The sequence below is a fragment of the Sylvia atricapilla genome, chromosome 4 (genome assembly GCF_009819655.1).
Source record: "Sylvia atricapilla isolate bSylAtr1 chromosome 4, bSylAtr1.pri, whole genome shotgun sequence".
In the NCBI taxonomy this organism is placed as follows: domain Eukaryota; kingdom Metazoa; phylum Chordata; class Aves; order Passeriformes; family Sylviidae; genus Sylvia; species Sylvia atricapilla.
In genome coordinates, this window is record NC_089143.1 from 54,602,253 (window position 1) to 54,625,071 (window position 22,819).

The 22,819-nt window shown below is 43.1% G+C and overlaps 1 protein-coding gene across 4 annotated transcripts in view; it reads right to left on the reverse strand.

Moving 5' to 3' along the window:
• The window catches only part of HERC3 (HECT and RLD domain containing E3 ubiquitin protein ligase 3), a 45,163-nt gene that overhangs the window by 14,753 nt on the left and 7,591 nt on the right, over positions 1–22,819 (reverse strand). For 3 of the 4 annotated variants that reach the window (XM_066317945.1, XM_066317946.1, XM_066317947.1), the window contains exons 3-13: positions 11,660–11,819; positions 10,574–10,650; positions 9,742–9,963; positions 7,672–7,763; positions 6,669–6,799; positions 5,099–5,259; positions 4,525–4,601; positions 3,638–3,762; positions 3,047–3,106; positions 1,314–1,425; positions 580–769 (exon numbers count right to left, since the gene is read on the reverse strand). In XM_066317945.1, the coding sequence (XP_066174042.1) occupies positions 580–769; positions 1,314–1,425; positions 3,047–3,106; positions 3,638–3,762; positions 4,525–4,601; positions 5,099–5,259; positions 6,669–6,799; positions 7,672–7,763; positions 9,742–9,963; positions 10,574–10,650; positions 11,660–11,819 (1,407 nt within the window). Of the gene's footprint in view, positions 1–579; positions 770–1,313; positions 1,426–3,046; positions 3,107–3,637; positions 3,763–4,524; positions 4,602–5,098; positions 5,260–6,668; positions 6,800–7,671; positions 7,764–9,741; positions 9,964–10,573; positions 10,651–11,659; positions 11,820–22,819 lie in introns of those variants that run through there. The other variant, XR_010743475.1, reaches the window with a different exon arrangement.

A 22,819-nucleotide genomic window follows, 5' to 3' on the forward strand; every position in this document is an offset into this window, starting at 1 on the left:
TCACATGCAGAGAAAAAGCTGGAGCCTAGGATTCTTTTGGAGGTCTGAATGCATCAGATAGCATTTTACATGATAATATCAGGTTTAGTACAAGATAGCCTTAAGAAACAGAGTAAGATAACAAGAACAGTAGTAGCGTAACGAATGTGAGCAACAATCATTAGCAGCATATGTTCTGTTTAGTTTGAAACAAACTCAGAGGAAAATATATTAGAAATTAAAACACTCAGAAATGTGAGAAGAGTTTAAGTGTTCAGCTTAGTCACAGACTAACAGGTTTGTCTGCATCTTGTAGAGGGCAAAATAATTTAGTATTATATTCAGTATTCTTTTTTTTTTAACCTTATACAGAAAAGATACTCTAAAGTGATCAATAGCTGATCAAATTTAAAAGAATAGGATCATTTAATCTTCACTATATACAAAAACCTGTTTCTCTAGAACAATGCACATTAATCTGGAACTGAGTCTCTGAATGTGGCTAAACTAGATAAGGCAAATTAGATTAATCTCCCTAGTAAGTGTTCTTTGAAATGATATTTTACTTCTAAGTTAAAACAACTCTTAAATGACACTTGCCAAGCACTTTGCTGGGGTTGGTATCCAAGCGCAGAATAGCCATTGCTAGAGGAAGTGTCAGAGAGATGTAATACTTGGAGTCTTGGAATGGTGGGAATTCTGGGAGAATCAGATAGATCCTCATTGCCTCAACATCTGGTGGAGAGCTGGACAGCTGAGGAATCAAAAAGCTTTCAAAGCTCTTCAGTATCTAGAGAGAAAACAAAACAAAAAAGACAATTTACCCTGGGTGATAGAGCACCTACAATGCAGATGATATTTAAGGGCTGATGAAATGGCAAAACCCTGTTTCAAAAGTCAAACCCAGACAACAAAACCCAAAGCTATAAATACTACAGCTAAAAGTGGCAAGAGGAACATGTATGCTTTTATCCCACAAGACTGCACTTGTGAAAGAAATTCTCTGAGGTAGAATAAATTATACAACCATGAAGTACTGAAGTCCTGACAGACACATAATAATTACAAATATAACATGCAGAGAGAGCAGATATTTATTTCAGCAGACATTCAAGTATTAAATGTCATGAGATAAACTTGTTTTGAATAAAAGCCTTGGAGACACATTCTGAGCAGGTCAAAATCAGCCCAGGTCAAAGGAGAAGTACCAGTAAGTGTCTGCCTTTAGATATGCAATGCAATTTTTGCCCAACAATTCTGCTGGTACTTGCATGTTACAGAGGGACAAAGACCTGATTTTCCCTCTGAATATCCAAACCTCAGAAGTGCAATACCTGCTCTAGGAGAATGGAGTGCTGAGAGTTCATCAGCTTCTCAAACAGCACTCTTGTGGAGTTCAGATCAATCCCTGGGATCTTTGGACTGGTTTTAAAATGTTCATCGATTCTTTAAAAGAGAAATCACAGACAGGTATAAGTTTAAGGAAGAGACCCCATCACCTGTGTATTGGCATGGCCTGAGAGCCAGCAATAGAAAAATGCCCACTAGGGAATTGGCAAGACTAGAAACAAAGACTCTCCCTTCTGAATTCCTCCAGGCCTTGAGTAGGGCTGGGATTCTTCCAGAGAAACACTTCATCAAAGTCTCTGGTGTCCTCAGGACTCCCTCACTGCCTTAAGAGCGCTGTATTAGACACTCTGAAGGGGAAGGCAGCTATTAAAGACAGGATGCATTTGTCAATTTGATGGTGGGACTGTAACAACATGAGGAGCTAAACAGGCCTGCTGTAGTAGAATGGCTGTTCCACAACAGCACAGGCTGCAGGCTGGGAACAGCTGCCCAGAGACACACCAGGGTACAGAACACGTCAGGCTGCGCTCTGCAAAGGTAGTGCTGGGGGTGCTCAGGCACACAGCCATGGAAAAGCTGCTCCCCCACCTAATCCTGTAATGCAAACAGGCCTACGTGGCCTTAAGACAGGGGAGGGATGCACTGGGTGTTTCTGTCAAGTGCACTTTGATGTAAGACTTCATGTATAAAGGTACACAGTTACACACAGCCTCATTTAAGGCTTCAGAATTTATCACTTATTTGGTCAAATATTTTCTGTAGAATTTAAGTCTTGCACTAGCCAAGACACCAGTGAAGTGGAAGAACAACTGTATCTGGCTGATGAAGCCAAAACCTCCACTCATTTCCACATCTAAAGGAGACGTGAGACTATTTAAAGTGACTCAACATCTTGGATACCTCAACAAGGGTTTTAAATCAACATGACACAACTCTCCTGATGCAATAACATGTCACAACACTAGAGAAGAAACCACTGGACATGCAGAAAAACACCAACCATTAGCAAACTGCCTTCTTTTTCAAGTTGCTCTTGGAATGTACTAAGCAAAGATCACTCAGAATAAGCTTTTCTTCACCTAGTTACAGGTCATTTACTCATCACATCACCAGAAAGATTTCTCCTCCTCCTCATCTTATGCTGTTACCTCCTCAACATTTAGGCACAGCCAACACAAGCCTTCCCAACCCACAGCCTTTGACTCAGCTACACGTCTTACAACCTTGTCACCACCTATTGTGGGTTACACCCGTTTGAAATTCCTCCTTTTGTAAGCAGGAGCACAAAACTTTCCACATGTGATGTCACCTAGAAGGAAAGCACTTCCCTGTTGCCCCGATGTATTTTCAAGAGCAGCCTGTGTGGAAGTACACTTTCACGTGCATCAGCTAGCTCATCTGGGTAAGAGACTATTCAGATACCTGGCATCCCTAATTTCTCTTAATGTCCTATTCCTAACCCTCTCTTTAACGATATTGGCTTCTCTTTCATTGTGGCAACTGCAAGAAATCCGTCACTTACAGTAGACTCCTCATGCACCCTATTAGACCATTTGCCTTCCTTACCCAGGTGTGACCACCACCCCTTTAGGGGACATCCTCTGCCCCCATCTCCTGCCTGATCAAAAAAACCAAATCCCACTGCAGAAGCGAGTGAAGCAAAGGGATTCCACTCTGCATCAAGGGAAAGGCATACATCTGGCAATCTGGTACTTACTTCTTCTCCAAGAAGCTTCCATTCCAGCAGGCAGCTGAGGACAGTATCTGAACAACATTACTGTTTGCAGCATGAAGACAAAAGAAAACAGAGATACAGGTTATGAATGGATGCCTCAGTAAATCTCTTCCTCTCTCTTCCCATCCTTTTATGGGAAACAATGTCGGGATAACCCCTTTTAGAGGCACAGAGGGCAAGACTTCATTTAGGATCATGAAAGGTCCCTCTTTGGAAGGAGGAATTAGTCCCTCCTTTACACCTATTCTGGCAAACACACTGGGGAAAGAACTTAATCAGTCTGTTCACAAGTTCTTGCTGCTTTTTATAAATTTTAAGCACACAACGCAGGACAACTTTAACATCAAGTTCCCACCCACCATCTGCAATGCTGAGGCAGCCTCAAATTGCTTTGGTTTTGCTCAGAAACTCTCACCTGGCAGCCTTGTGACTGGCAACTCCTCCCCTTGGAAACCACCAAGAACCACACTTGAAAAGGTTGCTAAATTTCAAGTGAAAGCATGGCACGGAAGCCAACAAAATTATTTAAACAGAACTTTCAACAAAAGGCTTGTCCAGTGCCACAATACCTACTTGACAGAATTAGAACTGTTCTTTTCTAAAAGCTTTTGCCTCCAGACATCTATAGTTTCATCATTTATTAAACAGGTGTAACGTGTTTCATTTATGGTCCGGAAATCATCAGCAGGCAAGGAATTCTGTGAGAAGATACAGATTTCAGCAAAGACAAGGCTTGTAAAACAATTCCTTCCTATCTATAATCTCTGTTTTAATAAATAACTGATAGCTTCCTTAGTGTGGTCTCTGCAAAGGTTTGGTTAGAAGTTTTGTGGCATTACTAACAAGTCCAAAAGGGAGGGTATGAAAAAGTTTGAGGAAAAAAAAAAAGATCCTCAAATACATTTAAAAAAAGGAAAATAAAAAATCAAAATATCGTTTCCTAGATGTACCAAAGCCTTCTTAAATGCTGTCATATATAACTACGGGCTTAGTACAGTTATTTTAGACCTATTTCCATGCCTCAAAAGTTTATCCCAAACACTTCTTGAAAGAAAAAAGAAGAGAGAAAACCAATTCAGCATTCAGCCCTCCATCCAGCACTGCTTGACAAAATCCCATTGCATGTGGCTGATGGCCCTACAACATGTGAACGCAGAAGCCAGTGCCACGGGTGGAAAGCAGCCCCCTGCTTCCAATCTGCAAAGACTGGGTTCCCCTCCCTGCTGATTAAACTGGAATGAGCATCTTCCCAATGGCTTTGATGTGCCTCTGAAGAAAGGCAACTTTAAGCCACTGAAGTTGTAAATCCCTGTAACAACTGTCAGAGCTGGTAAGGTTTGTAAGGCAGAATGGAGTCCAAAGCAATACTTCCATTTCAGAAGATTTTAGCAAAAACAAAAGCTGTGTTGTGAATGCTGAGACAGGGGAGAAGACTTGAAAAGATACTTCATTTGGTTTACCTCGTATTTGGAGCAAAGCACAAATGTTTGGTCTCCTCCAGAGAAGATATGTTTAACAATGTGGTATTTACAGGCATCTGTGTGAGAAAGACACAGCTGTGTTAGAGGCTGATGAATGCAAGACCCTACTTGTACTTTCTCCCCTCCCGTTTGCACTGCCAGTGCAGCTACAAGGAGCACCTGGGTCCTTTGAAAGCCCTGCTGAAATCAGCTGGAACCCAAGCACTGCAGCACTTTCATGAGAGGTACACAGGAGGGGAAGGCTCTCATTTTTGAACTGCAGTAGGGGCTTTAAAGAGAGAACAAAGCCTTTGGGACACAGTATTAGTACAATTACATGAAGTCTCAAGATTGCGAAATGCTGAGCTCTACCATAAAAAGAGAAAGGGAGATGGCACACATCAACAGAGAGAAAAATGTCACCTAGAAATTATCACAGTGCATTTGGGACAATAGGATGGGTTTCTTCTGGTATTTTCAGAAATTTCACAGTACAGTGTTAAGATGTCTTTAGACAACCATGGGTGAAATTATTTATGTCCATTTGCCATTTCAAATCAAGCACAGCACATACCAGGTTTCCCTGAGAGTTGCCCATTATGAGCTGCCCAGTGACCCTTGACAGGAGAGGGACACTTTACATTGCAAGTGTGCCCTGTTCCCAGCTGGCCTCTTGTTCCACAGCCAAATGCATAGATCATTCCTGAAGAAGGCACAAAGGCTAAAGTGTGATGTCTGTAAGAGATGGGTACAGAGTTTGGGCCTTGTTTACCAGTTAAAAAAAACAAAGACCAAAAGTAACAAAAAAACCCAAACCAACCAACCAACAAAACACCACCTCCCCCAAAAAACCAAACCCCAAACAAACAAAAAAAATCCCCACCAAAAAAACCCAAACCAACAACCAAACCAAATGCAGCCTAGAACTTATTCTCATTTTTCCTAGAATTTTTTGGTTGCAATTCAAGATGTAACCAAATGTATTCTATTACCATCTGTTAAAAGCAGGTGGGGCAGTGTTTCTTTATTTCTTCCATGACACATCCTCCCTCCAGGGAGATATCTTCTGTTAATGGGCCATTGAGTCTCTGCGTGACTGATAAAACCACATCATCCCATGGGGAGATGCTTCACCCAGGGGGAGGAGCCAAGCATGCCTACCTGGAATCTATCTGATCTAATCCTAGAGAGATTTGGAACACCACAAGCAGCCTTTTCCCACTGGATTCCCAGAGGAAGATCAGACCCTTCTACATCACCACTGGACTTTCAGGGGAAAACAACACCCTTCTACAGGATCATTGTATCAACAGAACCACATCTGTCACTCCAGGAGGACTTAACTGGACTGCTACCAACACCCTGACCAACAAAGTGTCAGGTTGTTTTCTGACTCTGTCGGTGGTTTTGTACTGCTCTGTTCTATTTTAATTATCCTATTAAGTTACAGGGTTTTTTTCATTATTATTTATACATATTAGTAAAGAATTGTTAATCCTATTCTCATATCTTTGCCTGAATGCCTCTTAATTTCAGAATTATACTAATTTGGAGGGAGGGAGATTACATTTTCCATTCCAAGGGAGGTCCCTGCCTTCCTTAGCAGACACCTGCCTTTCAAACCAATTCACTAGGCCAGAAGCTGGTGCCAAGCAGCACCTTTACACAGGCACCAATGTTCAGTCTTTGCCACCTAACGGCACCAGTTTATGGGATGGAGCCCTTTAGGTGGAAGTGACAAAAGAGTAGCTTGTGCCAACACGCAGCGGTATCAGGCTCACAGTATCAGCTCAATCATTTGCTAAGCCTGTATATTCTGAGAGGTAATAACACAGCACCAGTGCTGCTAACTCACTTTTCATTAAAGAGTGTGGAAACTTGTGACCAATGGGGCTTCTCCTCTAAAGTCTTGCTGAATTATTAAGTTGGAAAAGTATCTTTTACAGGTTAGAGTGCAGGGTACAACCCCAATTAAAAAACCATCTTGTTTAGATGGCTTAAAATTCTCACAGAAAGTAAGATTTAAATTCACTTAGCTTTGACACACAGAAGGCAGAAACAGGACTATTTTCTCCTATTTGCATAATACAGTATCAGCATTAACCTCCACCAAAGAAAAGTTTCTGACTGCCCACATGACTCACCTGCCACAAGCAATCTGGGACACTTCACTGCCCATGAGCTCAAGAACTCTTCGGGGGTTCACCTCATCATTCATGGAGTCATGGCCCAGTTGCCCGCAGGAACCTGCACCGAAGGTGAACACCCCTCCACTCTGTTAGCAAATCAAACAGCAGAGTCTCCATTTAGGGACCCATAACCCAGCAGGATCTGACTCCAGTTGCAGTATAAGCCCAAAGCTTAGATAGAGATTGATGGGCATTTTCAAAGGATTCAGAAAAGAGACTTGGGTTCTGCTAACGCAGCTTCCAAATAAGCGACCATGTCACCCCATGAGAAACCAGCAGAATTATCTTCAGGTATCACTACACTAGAAAAGCTCCTACAGAACTAGTTTTCTACAATGGTATTTTTCCCACAGGAATCCCAGACTCAGTTGTTTAATTCATTTTACAGTGGAAAACACTGAGGCTCCATAACAGGAAGCAACACCTACAAAGTGGCAGAGCCAAGGCGAGAACTGAGCTGCTCTCTTTCAAACCCTAGCCCTGTCCTCTAGCCACTAAATTATACACTAGTTGGAAGCAGCAGGTTTGGAACTGAAAACCTCTTGCAAACATTGTGACTACTAATGTTTAATTTAAACACTCATTCATTTTAGCTTCCACCTTATTCTGATGAACAGTATTACTCTATTTTCCAACAAAATGCTATTTTCACCCCTTTGGATGTGTGTTTGTTAATTTTTTTCCTCCCAAAGCTAATCTCTTTAAGTGATTTACCTGAGTTTTGCTATTCATTGCCGTGGATTATTAACATCTTTATCTTCAATACCAGCAAAGGATCGTGTTAGCAATGAATCTCAGAATAAATAATTAGGCTATACCTTCCACTTAAATTTCTTTTACTGGGGTCAGAAGGAATACAGTAAGTCCACCTGTGTTTTCCTGCCATTACAAAGAAAACTACTGTGAAGCCATCAGGCAGGTGAGACAGTGGCCAGGGTTCCCAGGTCAGCATCTTTACCTTTGTCAGCACTGCTGTGTGCTCCTCTCCACAGCTGATGTAAACAACCTTCTGAGACCGCAACAGCTTCACATGACATGGGGACTCTCGGTCTGCAATGAGGTCAAAGGAAACAAAGCAGCTGTTTCAAAAACACAAACCTGCATGTCCAAGAAAAGCACTCTCTGTCTGATTTTCAGACATGGTCTCTGAGCACAAGGGAAACTTGAAAAACTGTGGTGAAAAAGGCCCCATATGTCCTTGAGCACTTCACTGCAACTTTTCCCCTCGACTTCTTAAAAGACTTGACTGACTCAAACGAAATCATCCAGAACAAGAATGCACATGCTGATTATCTTGTATAAATTCAATATGTACTTGTTGTTTGGGAGATGTGGTGAGAGAAGCCTTCAGCTTCATGCCCCATTTCAGACTCCTGAGGAAGGACTGCAAATATTTGCTTCCAAAACCTTCCTTAGACCTTTTCCACACAGAAGAACGCTGACACATGGGAGACATTTGTGCAAGACACATGGTATGCTGAATCCCAATGTGTATTTAAATACTCAGCTTTCCTTCTGTTGTCATCCTTTAAGAAGAAGATCCTCCTGCTTGCAAAGGTTAATCACTACCAACCATTAAGTGATGCTTTTCTCCTTCACTCTGCCACCCCTAATCATTTAAAGTCCGTCTCCCAGGGATGAATACAGTAAAAATAAAAGCTAAGCACTTCAAGGAGCAGTAGGCACCCCAAAACAAGGGGAGCAGCTGCTTATTTCATACCAACAAAAAGTCAGGTTCCTACCTACAGGAGTTGCCCATTTCTTAAGTTCTCACCTAAGGTGGGAAGGTGAGAATTTGTAAGGTGCTTTTTTACTGTGTAGTGAAAGAAAAACAATCACATTTCCACTAATTTAGAATTGAGAGCATATTTTTGATTTACTTTTTTCTGCATTTTAGCACTCTGATCTTTCTTTTGACAGGAATGACACTTCTTCTCTCTACAGCATAATTGTTAATAATAGATGCTGCAGAATACCCATGTTTGCAGACCTTGCTGTTCATGTTTGACAAGTATAATTCACACTGTCTTACCACGATTCATTTACCATAAATACCACATATTTACTACAATGCCAGGCACTGAGGGGGAAGCAGAATATGATCCCTGGCCAGCACCAACCCACAAGCTGATGCCTATTCTGTTAATTTAAGATTAGCCCCATGTCAGTGTAAGCCTCTCATATGTAAACTGCAGCTTTGTTTTAATTAGAAGCATTTATCTGCCAATCTACATGGAAAGGACACTGCTGCTCTTCTCTTAGATCAGCCCTCCTTTACAGACAGAACAAGGTATCTGGGAGGTATCACAGATGTTAGGTATCACGTCTACACTCAGTAACTTGCCTAGATACTTAAATCTGCTCAGGAACCATGCAGAAACCAATAAAAAACGTCGATTTGAAGCTCCAAAGAAAATCTTCCATTCACTTGTTTTATCCCAAAAAGTTAAGAGTTTGTGAACAACAAGCAGAAAAGATCTGGGCTTCTCAGACTAGCACCTGAGGAAACTACCATTGGCCCTATGTGTCTGGTAAACTGTGCAACAGCTAAACTAGACTACATTTTACAATACTGAGATGTTCAGTGTTGCCATCATTTTGTAGCATATAGATAGATGCTCACCAATCACAATCACATTGGGAAATGAGGAGATACATTGGGCCTGCTGTTCTGCAGGGAAAGCCTTGGCTCCAACCAACTTCAAACAAAACAGGGGCAAAATTTTTGAGAAGAGGGAGAAAGAATATGAGCACTTTCTTGGATATTTGCATATTGACATTCACACTTGAAAGACCTCTCTTTTTAACCCTCCTCACTTAAATTAACACCCACAAGGGGAAAAAAACATGTTTCTGTTTCTACTAAGTATGAAGAGCCTGTAGAGACAGAGACTCTCTGTCATCTCAATCCCAGGAGGAGCTGCTGAGTGTTACAGACCCACTCAGAAAAAATATACTGTCAGTGCAACAAGAGACACTAGGCCAAAGGAGTCTATCCTTCTTTCACCCAGGAGCATAATTTTCATACCTCGTTCATCACTTAGTCCCAGCTGTCCTGAGCTGTTCTTCCCCCAGCCAAACACAGCTCCTGAGAGAGAAAGGGCAAAACTGTGTGCTCCACCTGCAGCAACCTGAGCCAAAGGGATCCCATCAAGAGACTTGACACGCTGTGGACTGGCTTGGGAGGGACATTCTTTGCCCAAGCCCAGCTGACCATAGCTGTTCTGCCCCCATGTGAAGAACTGGCCATCTGAAACAAGGAAAGGAAGAGAATGGTGGGTGAAAGTCAGCCAACAGAAAAGCAAGTTTGCCAAAATGAAAAAGAAACAGTTCTGGAGGCTTCGCTCCCACCCAAGCCTCACGATGAAAAGAAAAAAAGTAAAATCAAGAGAGACGTTCTTTGCTAAAAAAAAAAAAAAAAAAAAAAATGGCCTGAAGCCACCAGGCAAATAAACACACAAGCAACTAAGTGCAAAATACAAAATACAACTGCTGTAACAAACACTGCAACAAAAACCAGTGCACATTTCACACAAAAGAGTAACAGCCAAGGAGAATTTCAACACAAAGAAATTAATTACACACTTTCCTAAATCAAGATGGAAAGCTTTCAAGCGTTTCTGCCATCATTCACCAGTGAAACAGTGGGTGGTCTGTGTGTAATGCTTTCTTTCTTCACATTATTGGCAAAGCCCCTCCTCAATATTCATGGTACCTGATCCATTTTATAGCATCCCATTTGGCCCAAAAGCAGACAGGACATGGGGTGTCCTTGATTTACTATGCAGCAATATGCAGTCTTGGACACTGTGCAAAATAACCGCACAAATTTTGGTAATTAATAATGGATGTTACAGTACCTGCTGCCAGAGCCAGGCAATGCCAATTTCCACAGGAAACCTGCAGTATCGTCTGTTGGTTCAATTTCTTTATCAACCTAAAGATGACGACACTATTTTAGAATAAGTGTCCACAAATACTGTATCACCTTAGATAAAAGTTACCATTTCCACTCAGATATTTGTTTTATAGATACACAAAATCTATGGTTTTGTGACTGAGGAAAAGTGTCCATACAAATCTGTGGAGACCTCTAGATACCTGACTAATAACTCAACTACATTTCCTGCTATTAACACTGAATCTAAACAGCTGGGAATAGTGAAAATAGCTGGTTCTTGGTATCTCTTTCACTATTCTTTTTCAGGCACCGACAATTTTCATGCTGTTATGGGCCCAGAAGTTCCAGTGAGTTACAGCACCAAACCCTCTTCAGTGCTCTGCACAGATAACAGCATATCAAAGGTTCGAGTTATTCCACAGAAATGTTATTTTTAAAATGGCACTATCACATTGCTATGCCAGCCTCTCTGTGTCTGTTTTATCAGAACTACATGTAAGTTGACTGTCTTCCACAGAGGCCTTCAGCTCAAACATTAATCTTTTGCAATTGTAACTCTTCCTTTAAATACTGTTTTGACAATGACAGCCATCCTGGAGAGACATCCCAAACTTCTGTTCTGCACTGGATCCACCGTAGCAGACCAAATGAGTGACTGCATCTGTTCTTAACAGAGCATGATAAAACACCATGGAGTACAAACAGCACTTCTGTTTTTATGTACTCTTTCATGCACCTCCTCTTTCTGTACAAAACATTCTGGCATTTTTCATGGAGGAAGCTACACATGCTCCAATTTTCTTTTCCATACCTCGAGCATCCATGGGCAGAAGGGTCTGTTCTGCCCAAACCTCCTGAGGACTTGCAGTGCTCAGGGAGCACCAGAAGAGCAGTGAAAAGGAGAAGGAATCACCTCCATCCCAACACGAGAGGGGCCCTATTCCTGCCACACTGAGAGAAGAGTAACCCTCCCAAGGTGAGCAACCCTTGACGCATCACCTCCAAGGAGCTTCCCCGAGGAAAGCTGAGGCTGTTAAACGCTTACCTCGGCACTGTCACTGCGTCCTCTATCGTGGTGAGCCCCAGCTGTCCGTCGCTGCCGGCGCCCCAGGAGAAGAGCTGGCCCTGGTCACTGAGGGCCACGCTGTGGGACTCTCCACAGGCCACGTGCACGATGTGCTGCCCGGCCAGCGCCCCGATTTGCTCTGAGGGAAACAGAGGGGACATGTCTCTGCTCACAGCACTCATCTCACAGCGACACACGGACACCAGGGCTGGGCAAATCCGTGCGCGAAGCCATTCAGCTGAGCGCGCTAAACCCCAATTCAGTTTTAAAACACCCTACAGGAGAAACAGCACCAGGTGTGCTGGAAACGTGTCACTGCTGAGCTCCTCGGAAAGCCTGGTGGTTTAGATCACAGAAGGCAGGCAGGTATACATGCCTCAGGCACGTATACATACACAATGACAGCCAGCTTCAGGGACACAGGAAAACCTATCAGGTTATTCAGGAACAGATATCCCAGATTTGAGGTCTCCTCATTCAGTTTTGATTCCAGGATCATCCACACTGAGAAGACAGACCCTGCAAAACATATTTGACCTTCCACAGCTCCCATGTCCAATGAAGATGAGTCATTCACAAAGCTGGATGTCATCCACCACACCTTGATTTATTGCTTGATGTGTGTTATAACACCCTCCATACTAATCTTGGAACAAGTCTGAACCTATCAACCTATTACTATCACTGTCAAACACTCATTAAAAAGTACCATATAAAGGAAGCAAAACGAGATGACGGAATAATTTTTTTTTAAAAAATCATCACTCAAGTCCTCTGGAAGACAAGCCACAATTGACTTTTCATCATTACATCACATCAGGTAACTGAAGCAGGTTTGACAACTACTCTAAAAACATCCCAAACCAAATCTTACTCATTACACAATTTTTACAACTCGGCATGAAGAAAGTCTTGTTTTTCAATAAAACATTAGAAACAGCACAGAACTGATGGCAAAGCTCCCTGCATGCCAGACAGAAGCAAAGTTGCTTTTCTTTTTTCTTCCCTGAGCAAATACTAGCGTTCCATGTGGATGAAGAAAGATTTCACCCTGTAAGCTGGGTGAAACAGTGATCAGTATTACTGAAATCCCACTTGCCTGGCACATGAGAGGAAAGAGTCATTACGTGTCAAATGATAACCTCACATCCCAGGCATTCAGAAATCATTAACACACTTAGTACCAAAACCTACTCACCAATTAACCTATATGCCTTAAATGAGTTTAGAAAAATGTATCCCTAGGAGGGCTTGCCTTCTATGTCTGGGAATGAGAAAATGAGGAGAAAAATCCCTAATGGATGTTACTGAAGAAAAAGGTGACAGCTATTTAAATACGTATTCTAGCTGAGGAAAATAGCACCTGAACATGTGCTTCATTACACTCAAAATACTTAATGGCAACAGAGGTGAAGTTGACCAGTAACAAGCACACAAACATCTTAGGAGGGCTTGAGACCTGCCATGCAACAACACCCTTGGTCCTGCAGCTCTTTCCAGAAGCACTTATTTCACCCACTGCCAGTGCAGAGACACAGCCAGGTTTGAGGGTGGTAACTCAAATTTAAACACACAGCCTCCTACTTGGGTCCACAAGCACCCAACTATAGCACTGCTTGGCATCTGGTTTATGTTCATTTACATATATATATAAATGAGGGACCCTATTTTTATCTGAGAGCTCTAAACAACCAGCAGCTGTAAGGGCTGATCAAGGTCAATGACAAATAGCAGACAAGGTGTCTCAGCAGCACCCGTGACTCTGGTCTCTTCCTCTCAGACATCCAGCAGGACAAACATTACCTGCACTGTAGGACACACCACCTAAGCTCAGACAGGTGTTTTTCTGTACTGGGACCTGAAGGTCCAAAACTAAAGCAGAGAGGATCTTGCCATCAAAAGAAGAGGAGGACAAAGCCATCCACTTCTCCAAAGAAAACTCTTTGATTTATGAACCCATCACTTCATCACTTCACCCTTGCTGGAAGGGGGCACTGAGACTTGGCTGTTACCCAGAGCACCTCAGCTCCTAAAAGTGGTCACAAAGTCACCATCCAGCTCTGCTTCCAAAGCTGCTCTTTGCACACGGTCAAACACTCCAGGGAACATCATGAGTCCAACAAATCAGCAAACATGGCCAATATGGGATGCTGGGGCACCCATAGCAGAGACTGTTTTGCTACCTGAAGGCATGCAAAACACTTTTCTGGGAAAGCAGTATTTGCCACAGTAAGTCTTATTGCCTGCAGGAGCTGACCCTAAATGACTGAAGCACCTTGGGGAGGTGACAGAAGACTCCAGTGAGTAAAGATCAGCATCTGGAGCTGGAGGAGGCAGGACTGACCAAAGTAGTACTGCAAATAGAGAAAGAGTGCCTTGAGGTATGTGGCTGTGGCAAGGACTTCACACACTGGGACTCTGAGAGGACACCCAATAGATTTAGAAATCCAAGGTTGTTTCAGTCCCCACTGGCTCCATCTGAAGTTTCATTTGGCAACACAAATGTGACCTTGCTCTATGTGCCATCCCAAGAGACAAATAAATACCAACTCATTTTTGGAAGGCTGCCCTGTGTCAGTGAAAGCCTTCAGTGACTGCACTGCTCACCAACGGAACAGAGTACAGTTTCACCTGGACTGGCTGGATAACCACAGACAGAAAAAAAACCCCTATGCCTCTCTGGGAGATGAAGCTCTTTGCCTCTAGAAAGGTGCATGTATGGCCTATCTTACCACAACACATTCCTAAGACCCTGTCAATAGCGATTCGCCTGAAAAGTCACAAAGAAATATAAATGCCAAATAGTTTCAAGTTTTATACACTCACACGTTTCTTTCCAGAGATGGAAAAAGGCCAGCCTTCTCCTGGGATCACAGGCTGCCCAGGCAGTCCAACAAGGGTCTCAGTTCACTGTCAGTTGCTAAGTCACTGAATGTACCATCTCTCAGCCTACATGGGACATCAAAAACATCTGACAACTACTTCTTTGTTCACCTCCCATCCCTTCCTCATATCAAAATATTAGATGTTTTAGTGGTTGGCATACCTTTAAATTCCAAAGCATCACAACACCATTATTGACTCCTTAGAAAAGAAATATCACTGCACTGAGATGAAGAGTACAAAAGGTGAAGTTTATTCTTAGTACTTTGTCTTATGTAATTGATGAATAAAACCAGTCCAGTGGGGCTTAACAGGCAAAATTACCTACAAAGCTAAGCAAAACAAAAGCCTGAAAGCAACAGGGAAGAGCTGAGGTAGTTATGCAATAGTGTTTCAACACCTCATAAAACTTTCGAAAAACAAACAAAACCTCCTAAGTTCCAAGAAGTAGACACTGACACAATCTTTTCTCCCTGAAGCTGTCAGCTGTCTCAAAACAGCACTAATGCCTAGAAGTCATTTATCAGTTCTTCATATCTGGTGGAGTTCCAGCTTTGATTTCTCTCTTCTGTCACTTTAACCCGTGGGTCTCAGCACAAATAGGTATATCGAGGTTTGACTTTTTCTGGTGTCAACCCTGTTAGAGCTTTTCATAAAATACACTGGAGTCAAGGATGAGGCAAAATGTCTTCAGGACAGCCCATCTGTGAATGGTGACAGGCCTCCTTCTCAGGCCTGCTCTTGTGCTTTCTTGGTTTGCAAGGACAGCCCAGCAAAAGTTGAGGATGAGTGGTGTATGTTTCTACAACTCAACTTTCTGACAATCTGTGCATTTAGCTTGAGGGTTTGGGAATGGCAGTAAAGCTGCAACAAGAATGAAAACCCCTGACAAGCCCACCATTGGTCCACAGCTTCCCTATTTATAAAACAGGGCTCATGCTTTGCCCCTACGGCTTTGGAAAGCTACACAGGATCTTCAGTGTCTGCAACTGCTAGAAGCACTCACTTATACTGCTCTAACCAGAATGCACAGGCAATGAATGATTAATTAGCTCTCCTACTCCTAGTAATTTTATCAGAGACTTGGTACACCCTGTCTATGTATAGTGTATAGCTTCCAGCTGCTCACAAGACAGGCTTTTGCTAGAGGACGGGGCAAAATCCTTCAGCCATATGTGTACCAGGATGTACAGGAACAGCACCAGATGGCCTGGAAACTACAGAGAAACCATCAGCCCTGAGGTTACACCTTCAGTGGCAAAATTTGCATTTCTGGTCAGAAGAAGCTGCGTCTTGGAAGAGTTTCAAGTGATTTCAGTCTGTGTGGACATCTGGCCAAAACTCTTCACTGCCTCCCCAGCTTGACAATAAGCAACTCAGAGCATCTGCTCATCTTCATGTCTGGCAAGGAAAGTGCTCCCAGACTCTCAAAAATAGGTGTCTTACTAGCTTGCCCAGGTAAGAGATGGTGGTAGAAACAGGGAAGAGAGAAACAGGTAAGCTAAGGTAAGAAATGCTTCTTTCTGGGTTAAATGCTAGCAGCTTGCAAGTCTGAGGAGAGATGAGCCAATTTCTTTGCATTGCCATGCTTGTCAATATACTCCACATCCACACTGAGGATGCAGGAGCATTGTGCAACCCAGATCTAAAAATCAGAAGTGTGAGATACGATAATTTAACACACAATGCAGCTGAATGCTTAATCAGACACCAACAGTGACCTAAATTTCACCTGTATAATCTTTCTATTCTCTGAGTACTGAAAAGCCTTAATTCTTAAAGGAAAGGAGCAGAGTTCTCTCCTTTTGGAGATGAATTGCACCAACACATTAAATCATCTAACAAGGTGACATTAACAGCATTAGCACTTAGGAAAGCCTGATCCAACAGCCAAACACTCCATAAAAAATCTGCTGCTGCCTTCAACAAGCACCACATGAAAATCAGAAAAACGTCATGGCCCAAACTTATCAATCACCACCATTTTATTAAGCCGCTGTACAAAAACCAAGTAAGCAACAATGGATTTACCAAATGTCCCGACAAGATTTTTACACATTAATTAGTAAACTTCAGCTGACTCCCCAGTCTCCAGTGGCATATCCCAAAGACTTTTCTGCATATGGATATCCTGGCTCTACTTCTAGGGGGTGATAAGCTTCATGATTTCAGTCCTATTGAAATCAGCTGAATACTAAAACACGTCTAAGTGTTTTAAAGAAACTGGAAAAAGAGAAAAACAAAGTGCAACAATCAAATGCAACTGAAAGTAACTGAAATTTTTCACTTTGCAACTGAAAGTGCACTAAGAGAGAAGATAACTCCCTCCCTTTATGAAAGTTTCTCCTTTTTTTGTCAGCATAACTTCCATGTCCTAGCCATTCACTGTTTTTATCAGTATTAGCAGTAAAATATCAGCTGTTTCACTGGTAGCAGCACGAGTACACTCACCAGTTTTTCCAGAAAACATCATCCCCAGTGGAAATGTGATTCTGGCAACTTGGAAACTGGAAGCTGGGGAGGGGGAAATCATGGTGTTTGCCAAGGCCTTTTTGCCCCTTCCCCTCTCCCTTAAAGGTCCCAAGAAGGGCCCTCTGATTTCCCTCTGCCCACTTTCAACTCTGACCACCTAGGCGTCCTACACTCCTAGCTGTCATGGGAAACATCTGGACTCCTGGACTGGGATAAAGAAATCAAACTCTATAAACCACTTAAACTAAACAGAGACTTTGCAAAGCTGTCGTGCTTTTTGAAAACGTAATCTAGCCCAGTGAGCTAAAACTGCTCCTGTGGCTTCACTCACACCAGCTCTGCAGGCTGTGGTTTGTCAGCAGCAAAATCTGAGGAAGGTGCACAGGGAGGAGGCCAGGGCTGCTGGACAGTTTCAAGGACACACCTTGGCGACTCAGTCTCTGGCATGGCCAGGCAGATGAGACACACAACACGTAGACAGCTGGAACCACCCTGCCTGACACCAGCTCCTCAGTTTCACCTTCCTGCTCTTTGCAGAGCGTCTCTCAGAAGGTATTATGTGCTTGCTGCATCTTGTGCTCAGATTACCCGACACCATTGCACACAAGGGTGTGAGAAACACTGTGCTCTGCACCTGCACAGCACCAGACTACAAGAGCAAACCCCACGGGAGACCACATCCCCACCATGTGACAGCTCTCCTTGCTATCTGCCTGCTGCTCTCACCTGCAGATGGTACACACCTTGTGCTCAAACCTCTCTCAGCATGGGGCAAAAGCTTTGAAGCACGGAGCAAGCAACGTTTACATCAAAATGTAACATCCTCTGACTTTCAACACCTTAATTTTACTATATCCATTGAGAAGGCTGGGTTTAACAAGCAGGGTTTGCAAATCTTGAGGTCCTCTTTTCCTGAACTTCGTGAATGGTGCTATGCTTGCAGCAGAACGCAGAGCAGTATGAAGAAAAGGCTGATCAGAGAGACAGACAACAGCAGTGCTGAAGTTGATAAGGCTCTGATAATTTGGTTACAAGGGAGGAAATGTAAACAGAGAGTAGACTCACTGAAGGAAAAATGCGTGTGGGAGTAAGACAGCAAAGGACATAGGACAAACCAAAGCAGGTGACAATCCCCCAGAACACTGTTGATCACAGCGGTGGCACACACAGTCCACAGATAAAGGCTGAGAAGTTCCAAGTAACTAAAGACTCTGCAGCCCCCTTTCATCCAGAGACACTAGTGATTCTCACTGAGGTGATGATTTACCTGCACAACACGTGGTACTGCCCATTCATCTATTTAGCATGGCTACTTAGAGTCTTAAATGAGAGAGGCTGGCTCAGTTATTAACACTGCCTTCACTTTATAAAGCTGTTTCTGGTCATGTCAAGGCAGGAATGCAAGAGCAAGAAGAGTGCACCGTGTCATCCCAGGATGTCACTTCACATATGGTTTGCCAGCTCCTGCCCCTCACAGCTGTGAGCAGACACCTACTCTGAGAAAGCAAAGCCCTTCCTCAGACACAGACAGAAATCCCTCCCCACTTTGCTGCCTTTTGTCTAGAGACACAGCCTCTCTGAGGAGCTACAGATGCAGACTGGCATGGGCACAGACAGCTGGAGCAGGCTCTTGGAAAGGGCTGCTCAGTTTGACAAGCATCAGCTGGCAGAGGGAAGAATCCACCTTCAGACCCTGGAGGTAAACTAGTAAAGATAGCTCTTTCAAAGAAATAGACCACCACGAATTGCTAAAGAAACACAGGGAAAACATATGTTCAGAAAACCCAGAGAGAGCACGTTTCCCTCCTCAGGCTATGGCAAACAGCTGTAAAGGTGGTCCCTCAGCCAGGCTCGCTGGCCACTGGCAGGCAGCACAGAAGCTGTGGATGGCCCATGACTACTGAGAAACCCCCAAGGCCCACCATGTACACCCCAGCAAACCCACAGCTCCAAGGCAGCAAGTCCAAAGAGGGCAGGATGCACTAAACCTTGGCACGACACTGAGGATGGATACCAGAGGTATAGGAGGGAATTAGTGAATTGGGTGTGTAGATTTGATGGGCTGGTACACACACTGCAAAGCTGTGACACTTGAGAGCCTCACTTGTGGCAGGCCCAGGCTTTGATTAAGTAATACAACTTTCAAAAGCACTTGATTTGCTCCCCACTCTGTTCCCATTTATTTCAATCCTGCAGTGGTTTGCACGGGAGCAAGACAAAGCCGCATTTCTGAAAAGGTACACCTGCACAGTGCACACTCAGTAGAGCACCTCTGCCCTTGCTTTCAAGAGCATTCCCATCAGCTACACAAATACTGCCTGAAAATACATTACTGTAAACAAGCATGGTGACTGGAAAAAGGGAGGCAAATAATGCAGACCTATTAAACATTTTTTAAAAAATTCTTAAATTTATCTACTGGGCATTCTGAGAGAAGAAGATACGAGCATCTGTATATTCCTTTTTGGTGAGGTTTTATAGGCAGGCAGCTGTTTAAAAGGCAGGTCAGGTGTGTTTAAGAGAGTAAGCATGTCTTACCAGCTCTTTCCAGCTACCAAAACCACTTGATTTCCAATAAGAAGTTTCACAGACAGTGTCTTATTTCCAATACAGCTTAAGGAAGAGTACTGGACTGTCTGAAGACAGCCGAGTCAAAATCAAGAGCCACCAAACTACTCAAATCTCTGCTAGAAGCTGTGACTCTCAGGCACACTTACTCAGCTTAATGAAGTCATCACTTGTTCCACACAAACAACTATTCTGACTTCTAAAAGGCTGGGGCATTCAGGAACCTTGCATCTATCACCTCCAGCTTCCTCCCTGCCCTCTCCTTTAACTCACCACACACAGCTACCCGCCCATTTTATCCTGAACACATCTCCCAGCTTCAGCAAGGTTGCAGGAAAGAGGCCAGTCATCAGTGCTACACAACGTGCCAAAGTTCCATGCTCCTTCCAAGCCAGGAAGGCTGACAGCCTTTATTTCATTTGCAGGCTTTTATTTCAGCTGCACCTTCAGAAAGCCTCTCAAGAGTATGCATGATATAGGAGTGACAAGTAACAAATGCAACAGAGGTAAGTACAAGTTTAGGTTGCCAAAATGCCCCATAAATCCCCAGTCAGAAGGCAAAAAGGTGGTCATTCTTACAGCAGCTCTGCCTTTTGAAGCAAAGAAGCAGTAAAACTGTCCCTCATGTCCTCTGTAACAACAGATCATACTGACTGTAAAAAAACCCCTAGTATCTTGCTTCCCTGGCTCATCTTTGTTTTTACCTCTTAGCAAAAGAAAATGAAAAGAGGAATCCAATGGTTCTAATACATGAGTGTTTAGAGACAGGACTTGAGAGTTGCATCTGAGAACACCTTACAGCCACTTTAGGTGCTGACTAGATTTCTTTACTGTCAAGAAATCAGATTTTTACTTGTTTAGGCTCTCCTAAAGAGCCTTCTCTCTCCTCAGTGTAGGTTCTCCTAGTTCTCCAGTCTCAGAAAATACTGGCACAAGCCAGTTCACATGATCAAGACCACACAAATTTTAAAACAACTCGCACTATAAATATCTGGCACATTTGAATCCCTCAGCCAGCCAATTCAACACAACGCAGGCATATTTAAGGCATCTCAGGGAAAGCACTTCCGTTACTTCTCACTCAACCAAACAGCAATTGTTTCTAAATTAAGTTAATTTTAAATTCCAACATCTAATTTTAAAATCACTCTGAAGCCCAAATGGCATCAATTCAGCTGAAATTGACACTCCATAAAGCGAATCCACTGCCGCCACTAGTGAAGGCACAGCAACCTGACACAGCTTGGTCAGACCCTGTGATCGATCAGAGGAGCAAGAGGGATGAGTACAAAAGAACACACCTGACTTCTGCAAATGGGCAACCAGTTTAATTACCTTTTTTTTATTTACAAAAAACATTTACAATGGGTGCTGAAACATAAACATACACAGCTCTCTGTCTGCAACCTGCTCAGGACAGACACGAGCCCTGCCATCTCTCCTGCCCAGCCATCAGGACCTGGTGGCTGACTTCTCACCCACCGGCAGGAGGCTAAAACAGGAAGATCCACACAGACTGTCCTTCCAAGCAGGTGGCACGTCTGAATTCTCAGCTGTTCTGGGGTTTATGACTAACAGGCATGCTGCCTGAACACTGAGCTCTCTGCTGCTGTAATCCTGTGCTGTGGCTCAGGACAAGGGGACTTACATTGGAAAAGAAAGGCCACTCAGCTCAGAGCAATCCAGAAGATCTGGATCACCTAGGCTGGTTGTGTTTGTTTTGGTGGTGGGTTTTTTTCTGCTCTTTGAAAGAGAATGAACATTATGTTGATGTTTCTATCAGCAGCTATGAGCAGATAGATTCCACAATGCACAGAAAGGCAGTGCTCCCCTGCAAATTTGCATCCAGACAGGGAATTTTGTAAAAAAATAATAGGTTTGTCTGCTGTATCTTACCAGACAAAAATTTGAGGCAAATTTGCCTTCCCAAATTTGGTTACATTGTTCTGTAACCCTCTTGAGAGACTAATTACCAAAGCCCAGGTTTTCTCACTAGCAGAAGTGAAGTCCAAATGACTTGAACAGAACAGATCTCTAAAGCCAAAAACAAGTTCCACATCTCAGACCTGAGCAAGTTTTTAAAGCTTTACAAGCTACTGACAACCAGCTAGCTGTTTCACACACCTCTACAATTCCCCCAGATCCCAAAAGAGGCTTTACCTTAGGGTACCTCAGCCTGTCTTCTGCTCTCCAACATGCACACCCAGATAAAACACTTATCTAAGAATCATCACAGGGAGCCAAGACATCATGGCAGACCTGAAGAAAATCAATCCAAGTGAAATTATAGGACTGAAAGAGGCGAAATTTAGATATACTTATGAAGAATTTTTTTTTTCCTAAAACTACTGCAGTACAAAATTATTGTCTCCCATTAGAGACATAATGTACCTTATCATCTGAAAAAACTCAGGAAATCAATGCAAACTCAGACTAATTTTGCGAAACAGTGGGCTCAATACTTCACTACCAAAATTGCCAAGCTGCTTCTCCTAGGACACGGTCAGAGACTCTGGAGACTTCAAGCGCATAACCCCACAAGTGAAAATCAGCACAGGGCAGACAGAAGCTTTATTAACCATGGTCATGGTGAGAGAACACTGGAACAGCATTCCTCCCCCTCTGCATCCCTGCCAAGTCACTGCAGAGACACAAACTACAGAAGGTTTCAGGGAGGAAAAGGAGACAAAAGAGGTGAGAAAAATATGATTGTATAAATATTAACAAAGCCAGATATCCAGCCCAAAGAGGGTGGACTCTTCAAGCACCTCGCTAATCACCACAATTCGAAGGAAAAATGAATTGGTAAACAAGGTGACAATGTGGAAAACTGGCTTGTGGTAGCCATGGGAGTGCCACACCCGGTATCACCCTGGTGTCATAAAAAGGAGGGAGTTTGAAACACTCAGAATCAGCTAGCTTTTAGTCAAAAGAAATGTTATTTCAGTTAGGTTAAACTTCTTACACATTTTAAATATTCTTTTAGCACCTCAGTGTAAAATCCAGAGGAAAGACACTTCCAGAAAATAAACCTCTACTGACTTACACTCTTTCAGTGGCAGGCATTCCCCCAGTAATTTCTGTTCCCTGTAGATGAGAGGCATAAGAATCTCTTTGCCAGCTGCTATCCCCCTCTCCACGTTACATCCACAAGGTCAGCAGATGTGACCATAAACGCAGCTTTTAATTAACAGGTTTTCTTTCATTTCAAAAGGT